At 40.6% G+C, this 20,634-nt stretch overlaps 1 protein-coding gene across 1 annotated transcript; it reads right to left on the bottom strand.

Annotated features, from left to right (window-relative positions):
* Positions 1–1,288: 1,288 nt before the first annotated feature.
* Positions 1,289–20,598, bottom strand: LOC105384131 (PAN2-PAN3 deadenylation complex subunit PAN3). Its single transcript, XM_038121813.2, has 17 exons — positions 20,238–20,598; positions 20,041–20,153; positions 19,885–19,971; positions 19,574–19,696; positions 19,004–19,103; positions 18,580–18,675; positions 15,338–15,436; positions 14,215–14,355; positions 13,654–13,752; positions 13,223–13,365; positions 9,829–9,950; positions 9,224–9,326; positions 7,819–7,952; positions 6,668–6,746; positions 6,057–6,172; positions 5,214–5,376; positions 1,289–4,789 (listed from the first exon to the last, which is right to left on the bottom strand). The coding sequence occupies exons 2-17, from the start codon at positions 20,113–20,115 to the stop codon at positions 4,676–4,678; spliced, it is 1,794 nt and encodes a 597-aa protein (XP_037977741.1). The 5' UTR covers positions 20,116–20,153; positions 20,238–20,598; the 3' UTR covers positions 1,289–4,675.
* Between the last annotated feature and the right edge of the window lie 36 nt (positions 20,599–20,634).

The raw sequence follows: 20,634 nt of genomic DNA, 5'->3' as shown, positions 1-20,634 counted from the left end.
CACAGAAATATGCTCACATCGACTCACTCAAACGACTGTAAAATAAAAACCACGCGTCAAAAATGGCTGAAACTTTGAAGTGTTGCTGTCAAAAGATGCACAATTACATTCCCTGACTTTAATTGATGTGTGTTGCCATCTTCACGTTGAGGTCGGAAACTTTTCAGACCACCCTATACTGCCTAGTTTAAAAGTCTGACCAAAATTTTACTGATTACCTATAGTGCACGCGGAACTAGCTGGCCGTGCCTTAGGTATGTGAGCGGTGGGACGGGGAGGCGGGGGCGCTTGTTGTCAATGTCAATTACTACTAAGTCCAAGCGTTCAGTAATCAGAAATTATTTAATATAATTCTGATTTCTGAAACAGAACATTTTTTTTTTGTATGGAGAGGAGGAGAGAGCTCCTGCCCGACAAAGTAGTTACTTAGTTGTGTTTTATGAACTTTGATTAAACATGTAGTACAAAATAGAATAAATTTCATCTCTGCTAAATTAGTAAAAAAAATAGATTTGATTAATAGACGCCGCGCAGAGGCAGCGTATGCGATCTCGCTGACGTATAAAATAATTAGCGAATTGAGAACCTCCTCCTTTTTTCCATGTCAGTTAATGAGCGCGGCTGCAGCGCGTCTGCACCAACAAAATGACGTTTTTATCACAAACTTCTAAAAGTCTTTAAACTAAATTTGTTTTGATTGGTGAGATGAGTCAGCCTCTTTTGCATCAACCTGTATATATACGAGCTGAGTCTGGGATCTAGCTAATCTTTTAGAATTCCTACTATTTTTTACAACTGTCATATTTTATTTTATCACGTAGATCTTAAAAACTTAATTGTATAAGTAATTATTATAGTATAATACCTAGTAAGGATCAGTCAAAAATATTCCAAAACTAAACGAGATTTTATTTTATGACTTATGTATTTCACGTAAAAAAGAAGTATTACTACTAAAGGAAAGTACTAACAATTTTGCTAGAAAAAGGTCATTTTTCCCTGACTTTCCAGGTGGCCCATCAATTTCACTGACTTTCCCTGACCACCTTGAGCTTCCCTGACTTTTCCCTGACTTTCCCTGACTTTCCAGATAGTGGACACCCTGGTAAAGATGCAGAAACCTGTTCCGCAGTGCTTCATCAATGTAAACCTAAGCAAATCTTAACTTGCTACACTACCAAGGTACGCATTTCGTCCTTATTAATGTGAGAAGTTGAAATAAGGTACCTACTCGATCAATGAAGGACTTGTCAACCATGTAGTGATATAGCGTAAAATAAAACTCACGTTTATAATTAAATTTTATTTGTAAGTTAGAAAAAAATATACACTTAAATATAATATAGATATATGCCTACACGTAATCATAATCATCCCAAAATATTTTCATTCTCCAAATTGTACGTACACACAAGTAGGTATAAATCGGAATCAATAGCTAAAACAAATGGACAAGAAAACTAAAAATAAATAATTAAAAACAAAAGACGGACACTAGTCACGGGATAAAATAATCACTGGGCTTTATTGTGTAGTTTACACTTTATTGAGATCGCTTTAGAAAAGCGTTACCGTAACAATAATATTATCGTTACCGTTAGTTTCAAAATGTTAAAACTAGACAATAAGCCGTGCGTGTTTAAATCTAAAATCAACAAATTAAAATAAATAAAATTATGAGATGAAGGAGCTTGTCCGCAATAAGTAATCATTTTTCAAGAGGAAGATGGATAGACAATACACTGGTACAGTCAGCTTCATTACTAGACACACTTTTATACCCAGACTAACAAAGAAACCGCCACAAGATTAACGGTGTGTGAGTTGGACAAGGTACAAAAGCTGAACTGCTAATGGAGCTGCCTTATACTTCCGTTGCAGGGGGCAGGCAGTAGTAGCTATCGTAAGAGCCAATCAAAGTCGGTTTTGTCGCCGGCATCGGCAGAGCACTTTATAGAACCATGTACTAAAGAGGCTGTCTCTACGTTCACTTGACGAATACTCGTATACCCGTAGGCTCTGGCTATGTGCATCCAATGGTCGAGTAGCTGACCTGCCCGCTGCGAGGGAAGCAGTGCCCTAGCTCCGGACTCCTTAGATACCTAGATAGATTTACTATACACACATGACAGTATTTGTGTGTATTGTATGCGTAATATGTGTAATAATAAAATTAGGAATAGAAGAGCTTGCCTGGCCGAGGGCACAAACAGTATCTAGCACATCTAGACAGGCTATTGTGTACGATGTGTGATGATGATTGTTTTGCATAAAATATGCTCATATTGTGACCGTTTCCGTACACTACAACTATCTAGATGTGCATCCTCTTTGTCAGGCCTGCCGATGATAGAACTATTTTATTAAGAGCCTTATTGCCATAAATTTATTACACCTGCTACCATACCACCGTAGACACATTAGCAATCTGATAAGCAATGCTGCAGATTGCTAATGTGCGGTGGTGGTAAGGAAGCTGCACCTAAAACAGTCGCAATGCCCGCACAGAGCGCGAGCTACAAGCGTGTGGAATGTTCACATTTTCCTACACAAAGACGCGTTTTGCGTCCCATGATGACAAAAGCAACGATTCGTTCACAACACAGATAACATGAATATACATTATATTGAACGACACAAATCTTATCTTATTGCAGACCGTATTTAAGGCTACGATATATTGTTTCTAATCTACGTACAAGAGGATATATTATTGATGACAGTTATTATTGCGAATACATTTAATAAACCAGGATAAGAAAATACAATTAAAAAGGCACAAAATAACGGCAAAATTCTCTAAATCTAGACATGTAATCACGTGAATTTATAATACTACTAAAATACTATCCCATTCGGAACTTATACATTTAGATTGCTTCATTTATAATTTATTGACTGTTTAAAATAATTGTGAAATTGGTAAAATATAAATAAAAACATTTACTTACATTACATATTAAGTGCATTATCGACCAAAATCAGAGGGTCTGAATGCGGCGCTACTGAATAATTATTGAAATACTATACATCAATACATCACATTGATCACATTATAATATTAGATATTGCATATTTTATTTAAAAATTCAACTGATAGGAAACGAAGACACTATAATTATTTAAAGCTTACCGCAAGTTTCACAATACCTGTATAAAATTTATCAGTCATAAAAAACATGTCGACACTGTCTAGAACATAATTTCGGAGAGTGTCAAGCAGGATTTATATCCTACAGATAATCTTTATCCAGACATGGTGAAACAGGCACTTAGTCTAATTATTATCACTCAAACTCACCGCCGTTTTAGGGATTCAAATATATTTTTATACAAAATATACAATCCAACGACCATAAAGGGGATTAATTTTTAATTTGTTTTCTTGCAAAATAATATATATTTCTCATTTACCCCATAAACACATGAACTGACAAATATTTATTTAAAAAATCTTAAGCATGTGTTTACTGTATGTATGTTCAAAAATTTCGTTAAAATTCTGCCAAAAATATCATTTGATCATATTTTAATGACATGCTTGTACTTGATTTAACTTCTGTTAATATTATTATTATTTGGTTGCTTTTGACATCATGGGGACAGCTAGCTACACATTATAGACCGCTATATTCTTTAGCGGCCATCCATCACACCAACAATAATTTTATATCGGACGTTATCATCGCCTATAATTACAGTTACGCACAATGCGTCTAAAATATATACGAGACCACTTTGCAACATATCTCCACGATGTAAGGCCTATCCCTTTTACATCGCATTTTTGTGCAAAACATCTCCGCCTCATTCTAACAAACTATGTTTTTGTAATCATCATAGTATTGTTAGATATTTTTTTTTCTTCATGAGTACCTATCAACAATAAAATTTAAGAATCAATGATGTTAACCGTCTGTGATGTTTCAATTTCAATCATGTGATTATAATAAGTGTTCTTGACTATATAATTAAACCCTATACTATTTATCGCAGAAAATTCGCGTGCAACTTTTTGTCACCAGAATAAAATCATAACTTAAAAATACAATGAGAGGCAAACACTGAGCCCAAACGCACATAAACACACATAGTCTCTGACAGTAAGACAATAATGCTACCGAATCAGCCCGAAAGCTGTTATAACACGTCTAAGTACATAGATATTAATCCAAATAATGCTGTTGTCTCTAAAGGCACGCATATGACATTCAAAATTTTGTCAAAATATCTTACAGTCAAGTCCTTAAAGTGTACTAATAAAACCCCGGCCATAGTGATCGTGAATAGAAGTTACACGGCTAGTACTCACGCCACCTTCTCATAATCAAGTCTAGAAGCGGCCTACAAATGACGGTTCGCGCTAGACTTAACAAACCCGGCCCCATTTTCAAAATTCTTAATTTTGAAACATGTCATTTATATACTGGTTGTTGCTGATCGGCCCCGGGAAATAGGGTGAGGGTACGGGCATACCCCAGTACGGTACGGGCATCTGATGGACGATGAGGAGTGGGTTGTTATTGGGCATCATTACCGGCATGGGGCGTGGGATGTCGGGGTTGACATGTGGCATGTCGGGGTTGACGAGGGGCGGGTAGTTGATCATGTCTGGGGTGCGGCGGTCGTGTGAGGGGGCGTGTTCGGGCGGCTGGTCGGCCGGGGACGCGGGATGTTAGGAGGGTGGCGCCGCGAGCATCAGCTCCTCGAAAGCGGCGTCGAGGCAGTGCTTCAGCTCGGCGTAAGAGACCACGAGCACGCTCTGCTCGTCGCGCGACATCAGCTCCACCTGGCGGCAAACGTTGTTTTATTGTAATGGGCACTTTTAATTTTTCTTGCGTACTTCGCTTCCTAATGCAACTCCATAATTTTTTCATCTCATCCTGTTTACATCCTGTTCTCAACCTTTTCAAGCCCTTTGTTACAATAATTGAAGTTCCATCTAACACGCAATAAATTACACACCACTGTTTAAATGCTGTGTTCATGCACTTAGTGTGCACGGTTAGTGCGCGCATGGCGTTAACACTTTGTAAATTCTTTCATTGCATGTTACATTGGATGTAACGTTAAAGTGTCTATCCGCCTTAGGGTCAATGACGAAAGAATAAAGAGGACTTGGCATACCTCCGAAAAAAAAACGAGCATACCTTCCTTTCGTCATTGGACAAATTGGAACAAGCAAGTCATTAGAGGCTCAGTAGTGCGCATACCAAATTCGGAGATCCGGCGTCCAGTTGATTCAGGCAGTGTGCCAGATGCGCCTGGTCCAGCCAGGGCCTGCCGTCCGCCGTGACGCTGTGGAACAGGTAGTCGCGGAACAACTTGAGCATGTAGCGGTCGCCCGTCTCCGACCAGGACGCGTCCATGTTCAACCTGCAATGTCATACGAGAGGGTTTTAAGGATAGTACAGTCAGCTGCTTTAGTAGCTATACACTTTTGAACCTTGTCAAACTCACTGACTGTGAATTCATTCATTCAAACATTGATGTTTTGTTTAGTAGGTATTTTGACAAGGTACAAAAGTGTATAGCTACTAAAGCAGCTGACTGTACATAGGTCGGTATAGTTTTAGATGCAATTTTCTGTGTATCACTAAGGCCCGACTTCACCACTATTTACGAGTAAATAGCAGATATTTACGAGTAAATAGCAGACTTATTCCCCTCATTCCTAAATGGTGAAATCCAGTCTAACACGCATTATTTCAAATCGGTCTCCACTTTATTTTATTGCATCCTCTGCTGGTTCGTTCGTTAAGTAGGGTCTACTAATTAGCTATTTGGCGACTTGGAGCGCCAAATAGCTAATTAGTAGACCCTACTTAACGAACGAACCATCCTTCTTTAAGAACAAGAGTTGTACATTAGCATAGCTCAGGCTCTTTTATGCCATTTTTTATAACCTTAGTTATAGAGCTTCCACTATGTTATTGTATTTATGACGTTTCCTTATGTCTGCTAAGTTGGTTTTCCTTTGCAGTCGTCAAAAATGTATGGGATTTGAACTGTCTAAAAACCAATAATATAATGGACAGAGTATAGTTGCTACTCACTCGGGTCGCTCGTTTACGGCTCCCAGCTTCAGCAGGATGCGCAGGAGCCTCCCGTTGTCGGCCTCGCGAGCCAGCTGCGTCTCTATGACGTCCGCCCGCCGTTGTAGAGCCTCCACCTGAAGAGAGAATTGAGTGTTATGTGCCGTTTGTATCTAAAGGCATTGTGCGTGTCAGACACATACCGTGGGCGAAAAAATAATATTGTATTATTCCTTTAACTATAGTAAATAGGAAACGTTACAATTGCTAGATAAAAAAATATATATTTATAAACCTACCTCATGAATCACACAATCTATTTAAAATAAAACCCATCAAAATCTGTAACGTATTTTAAACATCGAGTAATACATACCTACATAAACAAAGACAGACGCAAAAAGCGACTAGGCTTTATACTATGTAATAATGATTTGACAGCTAGTTAAGTAACTAACTGGTGAATCTAAACTGGTGGTCTATTCTATTCTATTTTATCCATATCTAAGTACATAAGGGTAATAGTAATACTGTAACTTCTATAATGTTGAATCAATATGTACCTTTACTTGAACATTAAAACTATTTTTATAAAAAAAAAACAGTGTTATAACAGGCCGGTTGTTTGTTACCTGAGTGTAGAAGCGAGCCCCGATCATGGGCATGAGATCAGTGACGGAGCGGCGAGCCGGCGATGTCGACAGCAAGTAACTGCAAACAACGTTCACGCACTACGTAGTTATTCGGTTAAGGGGCAAATTGGCGTCGGACGACATGACGTCACAGATAACAGCTGAGTCGTCGAGCGTCACCGTCACTAAGGCCCGGGTCTCCTATTTACGCCGCAGGTCGCGTCCAGCGTCACGCCGTAGGCCGCGTCACGATGCTCACTATAGAAATGTACTGATGCGGTCTCCCTCACACGCCGACGTTGGCGCGTAGACGTAGTAAGCATCGTGACGCGGCCTACGGCGTGACGCTGGACGCGACCTACGGGATAAATAGGAGACCCAGGCCTAACAGCTGAGTCGTCGAGCGTCACCGTCACTAGCAGGTTTTATGGAAATTCATAGTAATGTCAGTGACGTCACGACACGTCGCTCTATGTCGTCCGCTGCCAACTTGACACTTAGGCCGCGTCCACGACGGCGAGAGGCGGCAAGCACTGGTATTATTTACTCTGGCGGAGAATTGCGTACAAATCTCAGCCATAGAGTAAATAATACTAGTTTCTATAGCGTCGTGGACGCGGCTTTAATTTTCACTATTAATTTGATCAGGGAAAATAGCAGGCTCGAAAGGAAATAAAACATTATAGGACGATTATCAAGAGCTGGCTTGTTCTTTATAAAGCCGTATAGACGATTTGAATTTAATCATCCGTCTCATTCTCGTAAAAAGTTGCCAACACTCTCCGCTGGAGGCGCCACTGTCCACATAATGTTCACATACATGAGGTTTTGAGGTCGGCGTAGTAGGTTCTCGCCACTCGTTCCATGGCCGCCGGCAGGTCGCTCGTATACTATTTCCTTGTACAAAACGGCGCCATTATGAAATATTTCTGAGAATCTGCCATGCCAACGGTACATTTAAACCCTTTATCAAGAACCTAGAATGACCATCCAGTTTTTAAAACAGAGCAAAAACGCTATTGTTCTTTATAATGGCATATCAACGTGATATTAAAATAAAAAGAAAAATTAGAATCGAATCACCCGGCTAATTTCCATCAAAAGTTGCCAATAGTCTCCGCTAGAGGCGCCAGTGCCTATACAATACATACAGGATGAGGTTCTTGAGGTCGGCGGAGTAGGTGCGGGCCACGCGTTCCATGGCCGCCGGCAGGTCGCAAGTCGGCGAACGAACGCAGAGAGAAAGCGCTAGGCGGCCTAGAGCGCGCAGGTCTTCCTGTTGAGCCTGGATTGGACAGAGATTAGGTTATGATGTTGTTTGTTTGTTTAGTAATAAGGTTAAGTTCTCGAGTGATCACAAGCATCGCAATAGGGGAGAAAACCAAGTGAAACTTTGGCAGCACTATCGAGTGGGCTTTCAGGTTCTGACTTTCTGACCAATTACATTATTGGGTAGAAGAAATGGAGAGTGAACCAACCAAGTAGAACTGGGGAGTCGGGCCTACTAGACAGTGGCGACATTTGTAATTAGCTTTGCGTTTTCCTCCCCATTGAAATACATTAATATCTCCAGAGTTATCGAGTGGAGACCACGAACAGGCAAACGCAGGACGCCCTTCTGGCCGCTGGAAAGATGACCTTAGGCGGGTAGCCAGTAGTGGCTGAATGAGGAAGGCCGAGGACCGAGTGTTGTGGCGCTCCTTGGGATAGGCCTATCTCCAGCAGTGGATGATTATTGGCTGATGATGATGATGAATCTCTCCATTACTACACATCTTATGATGATTATTTCTTCTAACTCCACGAGGAGCATAGGGCCTCCACAGTTCTTCTCCAGACTATTCTGTCAACACATCTTATAGGAAGATATTATTTATTTATTTATGAGTTGCAGAGTGCAGGGATATAATATGCATTATCTAATACCGACTAAGGTCCCTTTGGAGGGATGGATGGAAATTCATATATTACTAAATGATATTCTTGGCGTGTCGGTATCGGTGATAATACCTGAGATATAATTATGTAGACTAGGGTCAATCATCGTGATGAATAATAATATTTGAATTCATCCTGGTCACGGCACCAAATTGTAACGTTTAGCCTACCTACCTAACTGTTTTACTAAGAAGATATTTGATGCTACGAAACTTACTGATATTTACCCTGGATGTTTCCACAAGGAATCAATAGTATGGCTTGATAGTATACCTGTAGAGAGAGCGGTGGTAGCTCAGTCGGGTAAGCGCTCGCTTCTCACGCAACAGATGCGGGTTCGAATCCCGGCGCTGACATGTACCAATGAGTTCTTTTAACTTAAGTACAATGTATACCATCGCTCTTACGGTGAAGGAAAACATCGTGAGGAAACCTGCATACCTAGATTTAGCACATCTAGATATGTGAACCCACCAACCCGCAGTGGAACAGCGTGGTGGGAAATGGCCCAAGCTTAAGAAGGCAGTTTAGACCTTGGCGATATGCACAAAGGTTCCACTGGAGAGAGCCTGGTGCAGGTACTTACACCCCCACAGAGAATAGAATAGAATAGTATACCTGTCCGATGTCGGAGTGCGGCGCGGGCGAGGCGTCGGCAGCGCCGGCCCAGGCCACGCGCACGCGGCACCCGCTCACCACCACCTTGCTCGCCTCCAGGCTCCTGTATACACAATATTATATTATGGAAGAAAGAAAGAAAGAAAACGTTTATTCAGTGCACTGCACACACACACCAAATACAAACAGAAAAAAAGTACACAAACTTACGGCCAACTGTTGGCAGCAAGCCTTGTAATTTATAAATTTATAATGATGCTGATATTATCATTCAGACACAGTTCTATTATCCATTAACTAGCTTAGCTTTGGCGAGCTTCGCTTCGACTTAAAAGCAATATTATATATAATATAATAATATAATATTATATATAATATTTTCCAGTAAAGCCAAGGTGCTTGCGCGCAACTCAACTTTTCACGCCGGGAAAGAGTAGCAAACATCTACACTCACATACATTCGAGTTTAGAATACAACAGCAAACATAAAATCTTCTCTTTCACATTTGCCTACCTCGAGCGCGACGCAAGATTTTTGTCACCTTTTGTTATATTTTTTTTGCGTCCCGTGCTCGTTAAATTAGTTGGCTATGCTTGGGTCTCACCTGCAGGCGAGGCCGGCGTGGTGGATGGCCCGCAGCGCCGCCGTGAGCTGCACCAGCAGGCTCCACAGCTCGGCTTCAGGCAGTAAGGCGCCGTGGGCAACCGCTCGGAGCATCGCGTTTTTCTGAGGGGAGATTTGGTTTAGATAGATAGAATATTCTTTATTTGTACACAAGAATAGATTAAACAAAGCTTAAATACAAACACATAGGTACAAAAAAGGCGGTCTTATCACTAAAAGCGATTTTTTCAAGACAACCTTTGGGTGGAAGAATATTTATGTTCAGATAAGGTCAAGTGTACTAAAGAATTTATTAACTATATACGTAGGTGGTCTGAAAAGTTTCCGACCTCAATGTGATGATGGCAGCACACATCAATTAAACTCAGGGAATGTAATGGTGCATCATTTGACAGCAAAACTTCAAAGTTTCAGCCATTTTTGACGCGCGGTTTTTATTTGACAGTCGCTTGAGTGATTCGATGTGAGTGACCACATTTGCAGAAAAAGAAAATTCTGTTTGACCAAGACAACGCCCCGTCTCACACCTCAACGGTTTCCATGAATTATGGTTTGAACTGCTTGACCATCCACCTTACTCACCAGATCTAGCCCCAAGCGACTTCTTTCTGTTCCCTCAACTAAAAACTGCGCTCGGAGGACAAAGATTTTCGACTTCGAGATCGACTCACTCAAGCGACTGTCAAATAAAAACCGCGCGTCAGAAATGGCTGAAACTTTGAAGTGTTGCTGTCAAAAGATGCACCATTACATTCCCTGAGTTTAATTGATGTGTGCTGCCATCTTCACGTTGAGGTCGGAAACTTTTCAGACCACCCACGTAAGAATTAATTAATAAATACCTACAAACTAAACAATATACTTACGTGAAATTATACTTAGACAACGTGGATACAATGACGCCTAAAAGCAGCTTCTAGCACATCGGTCAGCAACAGGCGGACCGCGGTCCGTTTGCGGACCGCGAAAGGTTGAACCTCGGACCGCCAAATATTGTAATGTAGGCATGTCAAGTATAAATAAATACTTTGAACATTATTGTAATATTTCGAAACAATCTAACTTAGTACCTACCGAATGTAATAAATCTGTTTTACAACATCTATATCAATCAAAAACATCGCCCGCCGCCGCGCGCGCGCTGTCGAGTCGCCGTGCGCGCTCTGTTCATAGGTAGGTACTTATAGCTTCTCCGACGACCATAATAATTATAATAAAGACAACATTTTTGGCATATTTGAATATCGATCAGTGGTGGCGTAGTGGATAAGGCCTCGTCCTCTCAATCGAGAGGCCGTGGGTTCAAATCCTGGCCTGTACCAATGAATTCTTTCAATTTTGTTTTCAATTAAGGAGTTTAAGTACAATAATACCACGTGCTCTTACACGCGCTCCACACTCGCGCCGCGAACGCCTGCGAAATCGTGAAACGCGAGTGTAGATGTTGTTCCCGCCTTCGCGTTCGCGCTTCCCGTCCGGTGTCGGTTTTTTGGCCCGCGACAAAGGGTACCTACGCGACGCGCGAACGCGAACGCATCCACACTCACTGTTTTATCTTATATTTTCATTGAAGTTGCGAACATCACTGCGAAGCTTCGTGAGTGTGGAGGGACACAGTTGTGCGCGAACCGCGGCGTAAATTCACGCCGCGAATTCACGGCGCGAGTGTGGAGCGCGCTTTACGGTGATGGAAAACATCGTGAGGAAACCTGCACATCTAGATTCTAGATGTGTATCCTAAGTGCATTGTACTAATCCCAAAACGGCGATATGGATCGCAACCTATCACGTGAGTACAAATTTTCTGCGAAAAGTGGGTGGCTCGCTTGTGAGCCACCTCTGACTACCCCTTCGGGGATTACAGTCGTGAGTGCATATGTAATAATATGTATGTACCTTTATAGTTTTGGCCGATCTTAGCAATGAATTCGCCACAAGGTTCCGAGACTTTGCAGAGATGGGCAAGCTATCTCTGATTCTTAAGTCACCCTTTTAAGATGAGTCAGCCGTCGAATGGACAGATGTGGTTGCCAAGCAAAAGTCCTTGCAGCCAAGTTATTTAATCTACAAAAGGCGTCACTTCAAATGGAAATAATCGATCTGCAAGAAGATGTGTCTTTGCAAATATATAAAAAGGTGTCAACTGAAGGATTTTGGGTCAAACATGTCCCAGAAGAATATCAAAATTGTCAATTTTTGGTACGACATACATATGCGAAACACCTTTTTAAAATTTTCAGAATTACTTATTTGAAAATCAAATATTGTTTGAGATTAACAGACGCTCACTTAGAAGACACTCTTCGAATTAGCTGTTCTTCACGAGAACCAAACTATAAAAACCGCCGATACAATTTTTCTCACAAATTTTAGTCATAAATAGCTGGACTTACTTATTATATCAGTTGTTTTTTTCTGGACCTTTAAAAATTTTTCGACCAATATCCGGACTCTACCTAAAACTACTTGCCGACCCCTGTTCTAGCAGTTAAAGATATCACGGACGGACGCATTCAGTTCCACAATACACCGTGGGAAGAGACAGGATGTTTTGTGTAGTTTAGCTTCGTTGCAAACGAAGCGATAGTTTTACATATTATGTATGTTAATAGGGTTCCCCTGTACCAGACCATAAATACATAACTTCTACACAACCTCCACACCTGGCCACTAGGGCAGCTACTAGGTGGTGGACTAGGCCTAAAACCTTTCCTTCATTGGAAAGAGACCAGAGTCGCGAGCACAAGTTTCGATCCTCCGTTAACGTTGCGTATCGTCAACTGTCACTGTCAAAATTTAAGGCAAAGATAGTTCCAAAAGCAATGACAAAGGAATAAAGAGAGGACCTGGCATAAAAATCGGTACTTAAAAATATATCGTCGTCTCTTTTTAACTTATTGGTGTTATCCTACGTAAAAAAGGACAGCAGTAGTTTTGTCTTTGCCTAAAATTACAACATTGCGACCGGTCGCCATGTTGATTGACATCCAAACACAAGGTACTTCAGCTGTCAAACAATTTGTTTGTTTACATTTTTAAAAAGCCGCCATTTTAATTGACACCAAAGTTTAGGTAGGCGCATTTTTTTCGTGGATATGCCATGTCCTCTCTTTATTCCTTTGTCAATGTCCAAAAGTGACATTTGTTTTTTCCATATGTTAGGTGGAATTTCACCAAACGCTAAACGTATTTAGTAGCCTGTCATACGTCTGTCAATTAGTACAATATGTACCTATTTAAAATTTGATTTAAATACATTTAGCGTTTGGTAAAAGTGACCCTTCGTGTAGATTCGAAAATAGTATCGAATCCGGTGCTCGTTGCACAGAGCCCCAGTAGTGGAATGTATGATGAACCTCTACAGAACCCCTCACCTGGTGAGTGTACGGACGCGGCGCATCGGGATCGTTGCTGAACGGGTCGTACGTGTCCCCGCCGGCCGCGCCGCCGCCGCCGCCGAGGTACTTCTGTTGCACGCTGACAGAGCCGGGGTGGTAGTCGTACACTAGCACCAAAGCTGTGGAAAAGAAGAAGTAGTAGGTTAGTAGTGAAACAGCTGTTCTAGATACTAGGTTATAAACTGCGCTATGCTGTGTCAATAAAACCATGATTAGTGAGTGTATAAATCAAAATTAGACACATTTGAGAGGTTTGACGAGCAAACTGACAGCGTTTAACATGTATCTAAGTTTTGATGACCTAGGAATTATATCCTACAACTGCATAAAAAACAAGAATTCAATTCACTTTTAAAAATTGGTTTGAAAAGTTAATATTTTTGGTCAGTTGGGGCATGTTAACTCACAGTGGTCATTGAAAGCCTTTGTGCTGAAGATCTCGTGCAGTTTGACGACGTTGGGGTGGTCGATCTTCTTCCATACCTCCAGCCGCTTCGAGACCGCTCCTGTAATTCAAACAAAATGTTTACGGTTATGCTTAATAAAGTCGAATATCAGAGTGTCGTGGCTTTCTTTTTTGTGTGATGCATCGATACGCATCACGCAAAGTTGCAATCAATGAACTTGTTATAGAGCTTGTTTGAATATATCGATAACAATTTATTGATTCATCTATCTTCAACTCATAAGTCTCAGAATCAAATTGTTTGCGCTAGGTGGCATACCTATCTCTACGGTGAAGGAAAACATCGTGAGGAAACCTGCATATCTAGATTTAGCACATCTAGATATGTGAATGTGAACCCACCAACCCGCAGTGGACCAGCCTGGTGGCAAATGGTCCAAGCTTAGGAAGGCAGTTTAGACCTTGGGGATATGCACAAAGGTTCCACTCGAGAGAGCCAGGTGCAGGTACTTACACAGAGAATAGAATAGAATAGAATACCTCTTTAGCTGACGCTACGTACCCGAGTGGTTGTGCAGGCGTCGTAGCGCGTAGTGCTCGGCGGAGCGGCGGTGCGTGGCCCTGAAGGAGGTGGCCAGGGCGTGAGGCGCGGCGCTCTCGAGCGGCGTCAGCTCGGCGTACATCTCCACGGCTTCCGGCAAGTCTGCGTAATGCATTGACTTACATATTTCTAGCGTAAGAACAGGCCCAACCGCACTAGAAAATGACACCCTCGCGTTGGCCCTAAAATCTCATAAAACTGTCAGAATTTGTATGAATTAGGGCCAGCGCGCGGGTGCCATTACCTATCTTTTGACAAAACGTTCTGACGTGGGTATCCTTCCTTTTGAAATCATTGGCGTAATGGGGGTAGATAAGATGTGATTAGCGGGAGTGGAAGGTAAATAGGTGTATTAGAGATAAGGAAGGATCAGTCGTAGCAGGCTCCTCATGATCCGATATTGATTGGCTGTCGTGTTGGAGAGCTATGATTACGTGTTTACCGTAATGTGAAGTAGCATCCGAACACAGTGTTTGCTTTAAGCCATTTCGTTTGAAATTTCATTAATAATGATTTTATTTACTGACTGCCAGTGACCGAAGGCCTAGCAGCATACAGTGAAGAAAGACATCGTGAGGAAACCTAAACGTTTAGAATGACGCAATTTAATTTTATCTGCAAATTGCATGCAGAAACAGAGCGGAGCGTCTCCCAAAAGGTCAAACCACTCGGTCTGACCGGAGGACCCTCCCATTGTAATGTATGCCCTGCTCTACCACCTTCACATCTCCATACTTTTTTTTGAAACAGAAACCTTTCGGTATCGTTCGCAACGGACGCATTGCATTCAGTATTCTTTGCATAAAAATTCACACAAATGCGTCCACTTCATCAGCATTGCCAACGCCGTTTCTTAATTTATTTATGGGTCGATACGTACAGTCAGCTGCATAAGTAGCTATACACTTTTGTACCTTGTCAATCTGAAACCGCCTATCAATTAATTGAAATATTGACGGTTCGTCAGTTTGACAAGGTACATAAGCGTATAACGACTTATGCAGCTTACCGTACCTACCACAACGATAGGTGGATGCTTACCTTCAACAGCCAATATCTAAGAAGGGTAAATAAAGTATGTTACCCGGGTACTGCCTCAGGTCGGTGGTGAGGAACACGTCTTCGTTGCGCTGGTACACCTCGGCGCGGATCGTGTCCGGCATGTAGAACGACGCCGCCAGCCCTGGCACACAGACAAACGTATTATCTGTAAAACTATTACATATAGCTGTTTTAGCTTCGCTTCGCCTTAAAAAGTTTTCCCGTGGGAATTCCGGGATATAAAGTAGCCTACACTAAAGGGAAAGGAAATTAATACCTACTTATTTTATTAATAAATACATACATACAAAAAAACGCGACGTAAAACATTTATCTTGAATCTTATGTTTTAGGTACACCCCGTGCTACGTGGGCTGTTCGTCCGCTCGATAATTATGAAATGTGAATGACTATCGAAGTCTATTTACAACCCGATACCTAGACATTTCAAGCGAATACCTAGGTACTAACGCTTAACTTAGCGAAGGTAAAACTTGAAGATAATTATGTAGAAGTGTTATGAATTATGAAACGCTTCATAGTAAGTACTTAGCTTCTTTACGCTTAGCTTTATTTTAGTGAAGGACATACATAACTAAGCTGACCCATTCAATTGATGGCTGACCTGAGCTGTATGTTGTTTGAAATGATATAGAATTTATGGGCTATCGGCTATTACTGGATCGATGGGTCACGCAAATGAGTTGTCGCTAAGCTTTGTAGTTACTAGGACATAATTATTAGCCGCTGTGGTTAGCGGTTTGGAACATGCTTTAATGCACACAAATATTGTTGATTTCATATTAATAAACCATGCTAGTTTGGACTGCGATTTTGTGTAGCGCGATTTTTTGCCGCATAGATATGACAAATAAATAAAAAAATCGCATTGTCGCAAAAATACACGCTACAGTAGACACTTATTATGCGTAACATGTTGAAGAAACCGGCTGATAATATTGTCTACCTGGACCTGATGTAACATTATTTTAATTTAGATCTATTCTCATGGAGGGTGTTAGCACCTAGGTCACTCGAGAGGAACCTTTATGAATTTTCTTTAGATCTCTAAACCATACCGCCCTCATGGACGATATTAATTAAATGTACTTGCAATGGTTTTTTTTTTGTAATTGTTTAATTTGCTTCAGAGTAGCTTCGCAGTAGCTTCTAATTTAAATGCAGCTCGGGGTTAATTAATTGTGTAGACATATTATTAGTCTGTAGTCTATGTAGTTAATCAGTCATCTTAATTATCATGCAATACACATAATATGTAGGCACTTAATTATAGTGTCGTCAAAGGCAGCCTTAAGGATGAGACTAGACTAGACAGCCCCCATGGCATTGGGTTCAAAGACCCTCAGTCAGGCAGACTCTAGTACTTTCCAGACGATCGCTTATGGTTGAAACATTCGCATTAATTTATTATTTATTCATACAGATTTGCGCCTCCATCGATCGATTGGCGTTGACTAAAAATAACATGGTAGTACATTATGACCCGCGCAAGCTTACATAACAACACAAAAATGATCATATAAACTTTTGCACGTGTCAATTTATTATTATCTGAGATAACAGAATTGACTCTGCAACTTTAGGAATTTAAAAAATCTATGGAGTGAAATTTTTTATTCTTAAAAGTTGACTGAGCTAGGTTCGAATACCGGCGCTGATATGTACCAATGAGTTCTTTGAATTTAAGTACAATTTATACCATCGCTCTTACGGTGAAGGAAAACATCGTGAGGAAACCTGCATATCTAGATTTAGCACGTCTAGATATGTGAACCCACCAATCTGCAGTGGACCAGCGTGGTGGGAAATGGTCCAAGCTTTGGAAGGCAGTTTAGACCTTGGGGATATGCACAAAAGTTCCACTCGAGAGAGCCAGGTGCAGGTACTAACCCCCCCACAGAGAATAGAATAGAATAGATCATATAAAAGTTTTCTGGAGATTAATATTTAAGTATTTTTTTGGAATGATGTTTCATACATTTTGTTGTTTTCAAATCTCGGAAACTATCCAAATGTATGCAGGTAAATGCCATGTGGACAAATATAAAGTCTCAATATAATTTACTACACTGATGTACTTAGAAAATAGTAACAGACACAAAATTCAACAACCAAACATTTATCTGAATATTGGAAATAAATCCCTACTTAAAGGTTAACCGAAATGGTTACCTGCTATTGGGAAGTAAAAAAATAAGGCTTTATAATAGCCAAAAACACTCTCAAGCTACTTAATTAGTTTCGGAGCAGTCAGACAGATACACACATACACATGTCCAACTTATGACATCGCTATTCTTCGGTCGCGGTTAAATAAACAACCGCTTCAGCCTTGCGTATGTAGCCTCACATTTCATTACGCATTCAGGATTATATTGACATGGCATGTGAATCTTTTAGAATATATTTAAGTATACAGCATTTCACGAAAGATGACCTAAAATGGCGATACAGTATTGCCAATAGCAGCTCATGAGTTGAATACAGTGCATGCTTCCATCTACGACAGTATGCCCTTATTAGACAAGTACCTACATTACATGCTGTTGGCTGAAAGAAACAAGCCAATACATCACAGTCATGACACCTAAAACCGAAAAATGGTCAAGTTAAGTGAACTGAACTGTAATATCAGTCGCATCGCAAAAGATTCGCATCAAATTGTGCAGCACGCAAGCCCAAAATAGTACAGTGATTAACATATGACTCTCATCAGGGTATTCCATGACCAAGGAGTGGTCTGATAGGATACAATAGCAAGATGAGAACCAAGAGCAAAATATTTACCTGTCTCCAAAGTAGGAATCGAACCAGGCTTAATGAATAGCCATAATTATATTATGGTCATCTAATACCTATAAAATACTGATGGCAATTTCATTAAACTTTTGAGTTGTTTCTGCCTTAGAAATATATTACATTCGCACGCAAGCTACACCTTGACTTTCGGTTATTATTCCTCAAGATCCTACATAGATGTGACTGATAATGTCATGTATTGAACCTGGCTTAGCCATGAGATGCATGATTGTAACCTTTGATAAACAATAGTACCAACTAGTTGAGGTAACAGTGCAAAAGAAATCGAATAACACCTCACTTTCCAAGTGACCTCTTATTTTGAATTCGTTCAGTTAGAGGATTTGCTTCTTTATTCATTGGTACAATGGCTGTCACTTGGTTGAACTAAAAACGGATTTAGCTGGGTTTTGTATGTTGTCACTAGATCTTGTTTGTCAAAGGTGATAAAATCATGTGTTGTACCTGGCTTGGCTGTAAGATGCATGGGCGGCGGCGTCGGCTGGTACATCTGCGTGGCGTACGGAGACGGCACTCCGCCGGCCAGGCACTCGTCTCCACCTGCACAATAGCAAAGTACTATTAGGATCACAATTAATTATGAAGAATAGAAGACCATCATTACGTGGTTGCATTTTCTGAAGTATCTTGCTGAAGAGAGAATGTTCTAAACTAATAATTGTACATGATATTCATGTAATATGGGTAAGTGAATCTGACACTGCAATGGTTTCGAAAGTTCATTTCTGAAAATTTAAACAAATCATACTTATTCATTAGTATTATTTAGGAATAAAACGTTAATTTTATACTCATAGTCATAGAGGGCATAATCAAATATGGCTAAATAGTAGGTAACTACGCATAATGCAATAAGTGTATAAATTACCCATGGCAAATGAGGATGTCTGTCCAGCAGAGGCGTTCAGGCCAGCTGAGGAATTCATACTGTCAGACGAGTAGAAGTATGTGGTTCCCCCCACATTCTCCTGTAAATGTGACAAATCCTGTTAACGCCATCAATTCCAGACTATAATAAAACTGATATACTATTTTATTTTGTATAATAATAGTAAAAAAGCATGTATTACATAAAATGAGAATCCTTAGGACACTATGAAAGTGTAGTATTGATCACAGATATTGCCATGCAACTGTGTATTTTAGAAAATATGTAGTTGAAAAAAAACCTATACACCTAATTACTATAAAAAAACCTAAAAGAAAATAAAAACTGTAATATTAAATACAAACACTCACGTTCTACAATATCTGTAATTAATTTAATAGTGTTATCCACCTTTGTAGTAAACAACCAAACATTGTAGATGAAATATCTCCAAGTAAATTTTCACTATGAATTTCCCGCAAGAAACCAAGATAAATAAATTCAAGTTATTATTTTTATCTGAGTTTATTTATTGTTGTTGTGTTTTTATAGTTTGTGTGTATGTTTTACCTGGTGCACTTGAGGTGTGCTGGGAGGTATCATCATAGTATTGGGGGGTGAGTTTTCCGGGGACTCTGGCATCACACTCGGAGGGCCAAAGTAGTTCATGGGAACAAAGTCCCCTATCAGTATCTGTCAGAGAAGAATACAATAAACTTGAGACTAATATACCTCTTAAAATATTGTCAAGGGTTTATCACCCAAATGAAATGTTCGGACACAGTGAAGTATAAAATTGTTCCCTTTAAATACAAAATTATAGTACATACTAAAAAAGAGGACAGGATTAACTAAATTTTGAAGTGAGGATAAGTACTGACCTTCTTGGTAAATGTGGGTGAATCTTCCAGCCCCAGCTTGGCGAGGGTTTGCCCCAGCGCGCGCGTGGGGGTCGAGGTGGACCGGTTCTGCAACAGACACATCGTCAGGGACCCTCAACTCATCACCACCTCACAACTTATGGTACAGGAACTCACCATGTAAGTGGCCAGCTTCGACTCCTGGGGAAGGCCATTTGGCGGCGAGTACGGCAGGAATATTGACGGATCCATGATGATATCGGCTAGCACGTCGCGGTGGTCACGCTTAGCTGACATGCCAAACAAATCGGAAGGTAAGTAAAACGAACACTGAGACGACATCTCGACTCGACCTCTACTATTTGAATACTCACCAACGCATCAACAGCGATGATTGACGGATGGTTAAAAGATTAGCATCCTACCCTCACGGCTCTGGCACCTCGCATCACCACCAGCAACAAACACATCACAGCCAAAAACTAAAGCAGCGTAGCGTAGCTACTTCGTACATGGCCTATGGCCCTTTCCAATTATGAATACTGATTGAATTTATGGAATATTGTTTCGTGTCTGAATAGCTTTACATAACTGAACCTTTTACACACATGATGCAAACAACAACATGGCTAGGTAAACGGGAATAATGAAAATTTTCGAATAAAAAACAGAGGGTAAGGACACGAAGACAAATCACACACAGACACACAAGGAAACTATCTCACTCTCTGTCAATGTAGTGGTGTGGTTTGTAAATAAATACACAGTAAA

Source organism: Plutella xylostella, chromosome Z (assembly GCF_932276165.1).
Source record: "Plutella xylostella chromosome Z, ilPluXylo3.1, whole genome shotgun sequence".
In the NCBI taxonomy this organism is placed as follows: Eukaryota; Metazoa; Arthropoda; class Insecta; order Lepidoptera; family Plutellidae; genus Plutella; species Plutella xylostella.
The sequence above is the reverse complement of the archived record's forward strand: the minus strand, read 5'-3'. Positions and strand labels throughout refer to the sequence as shown.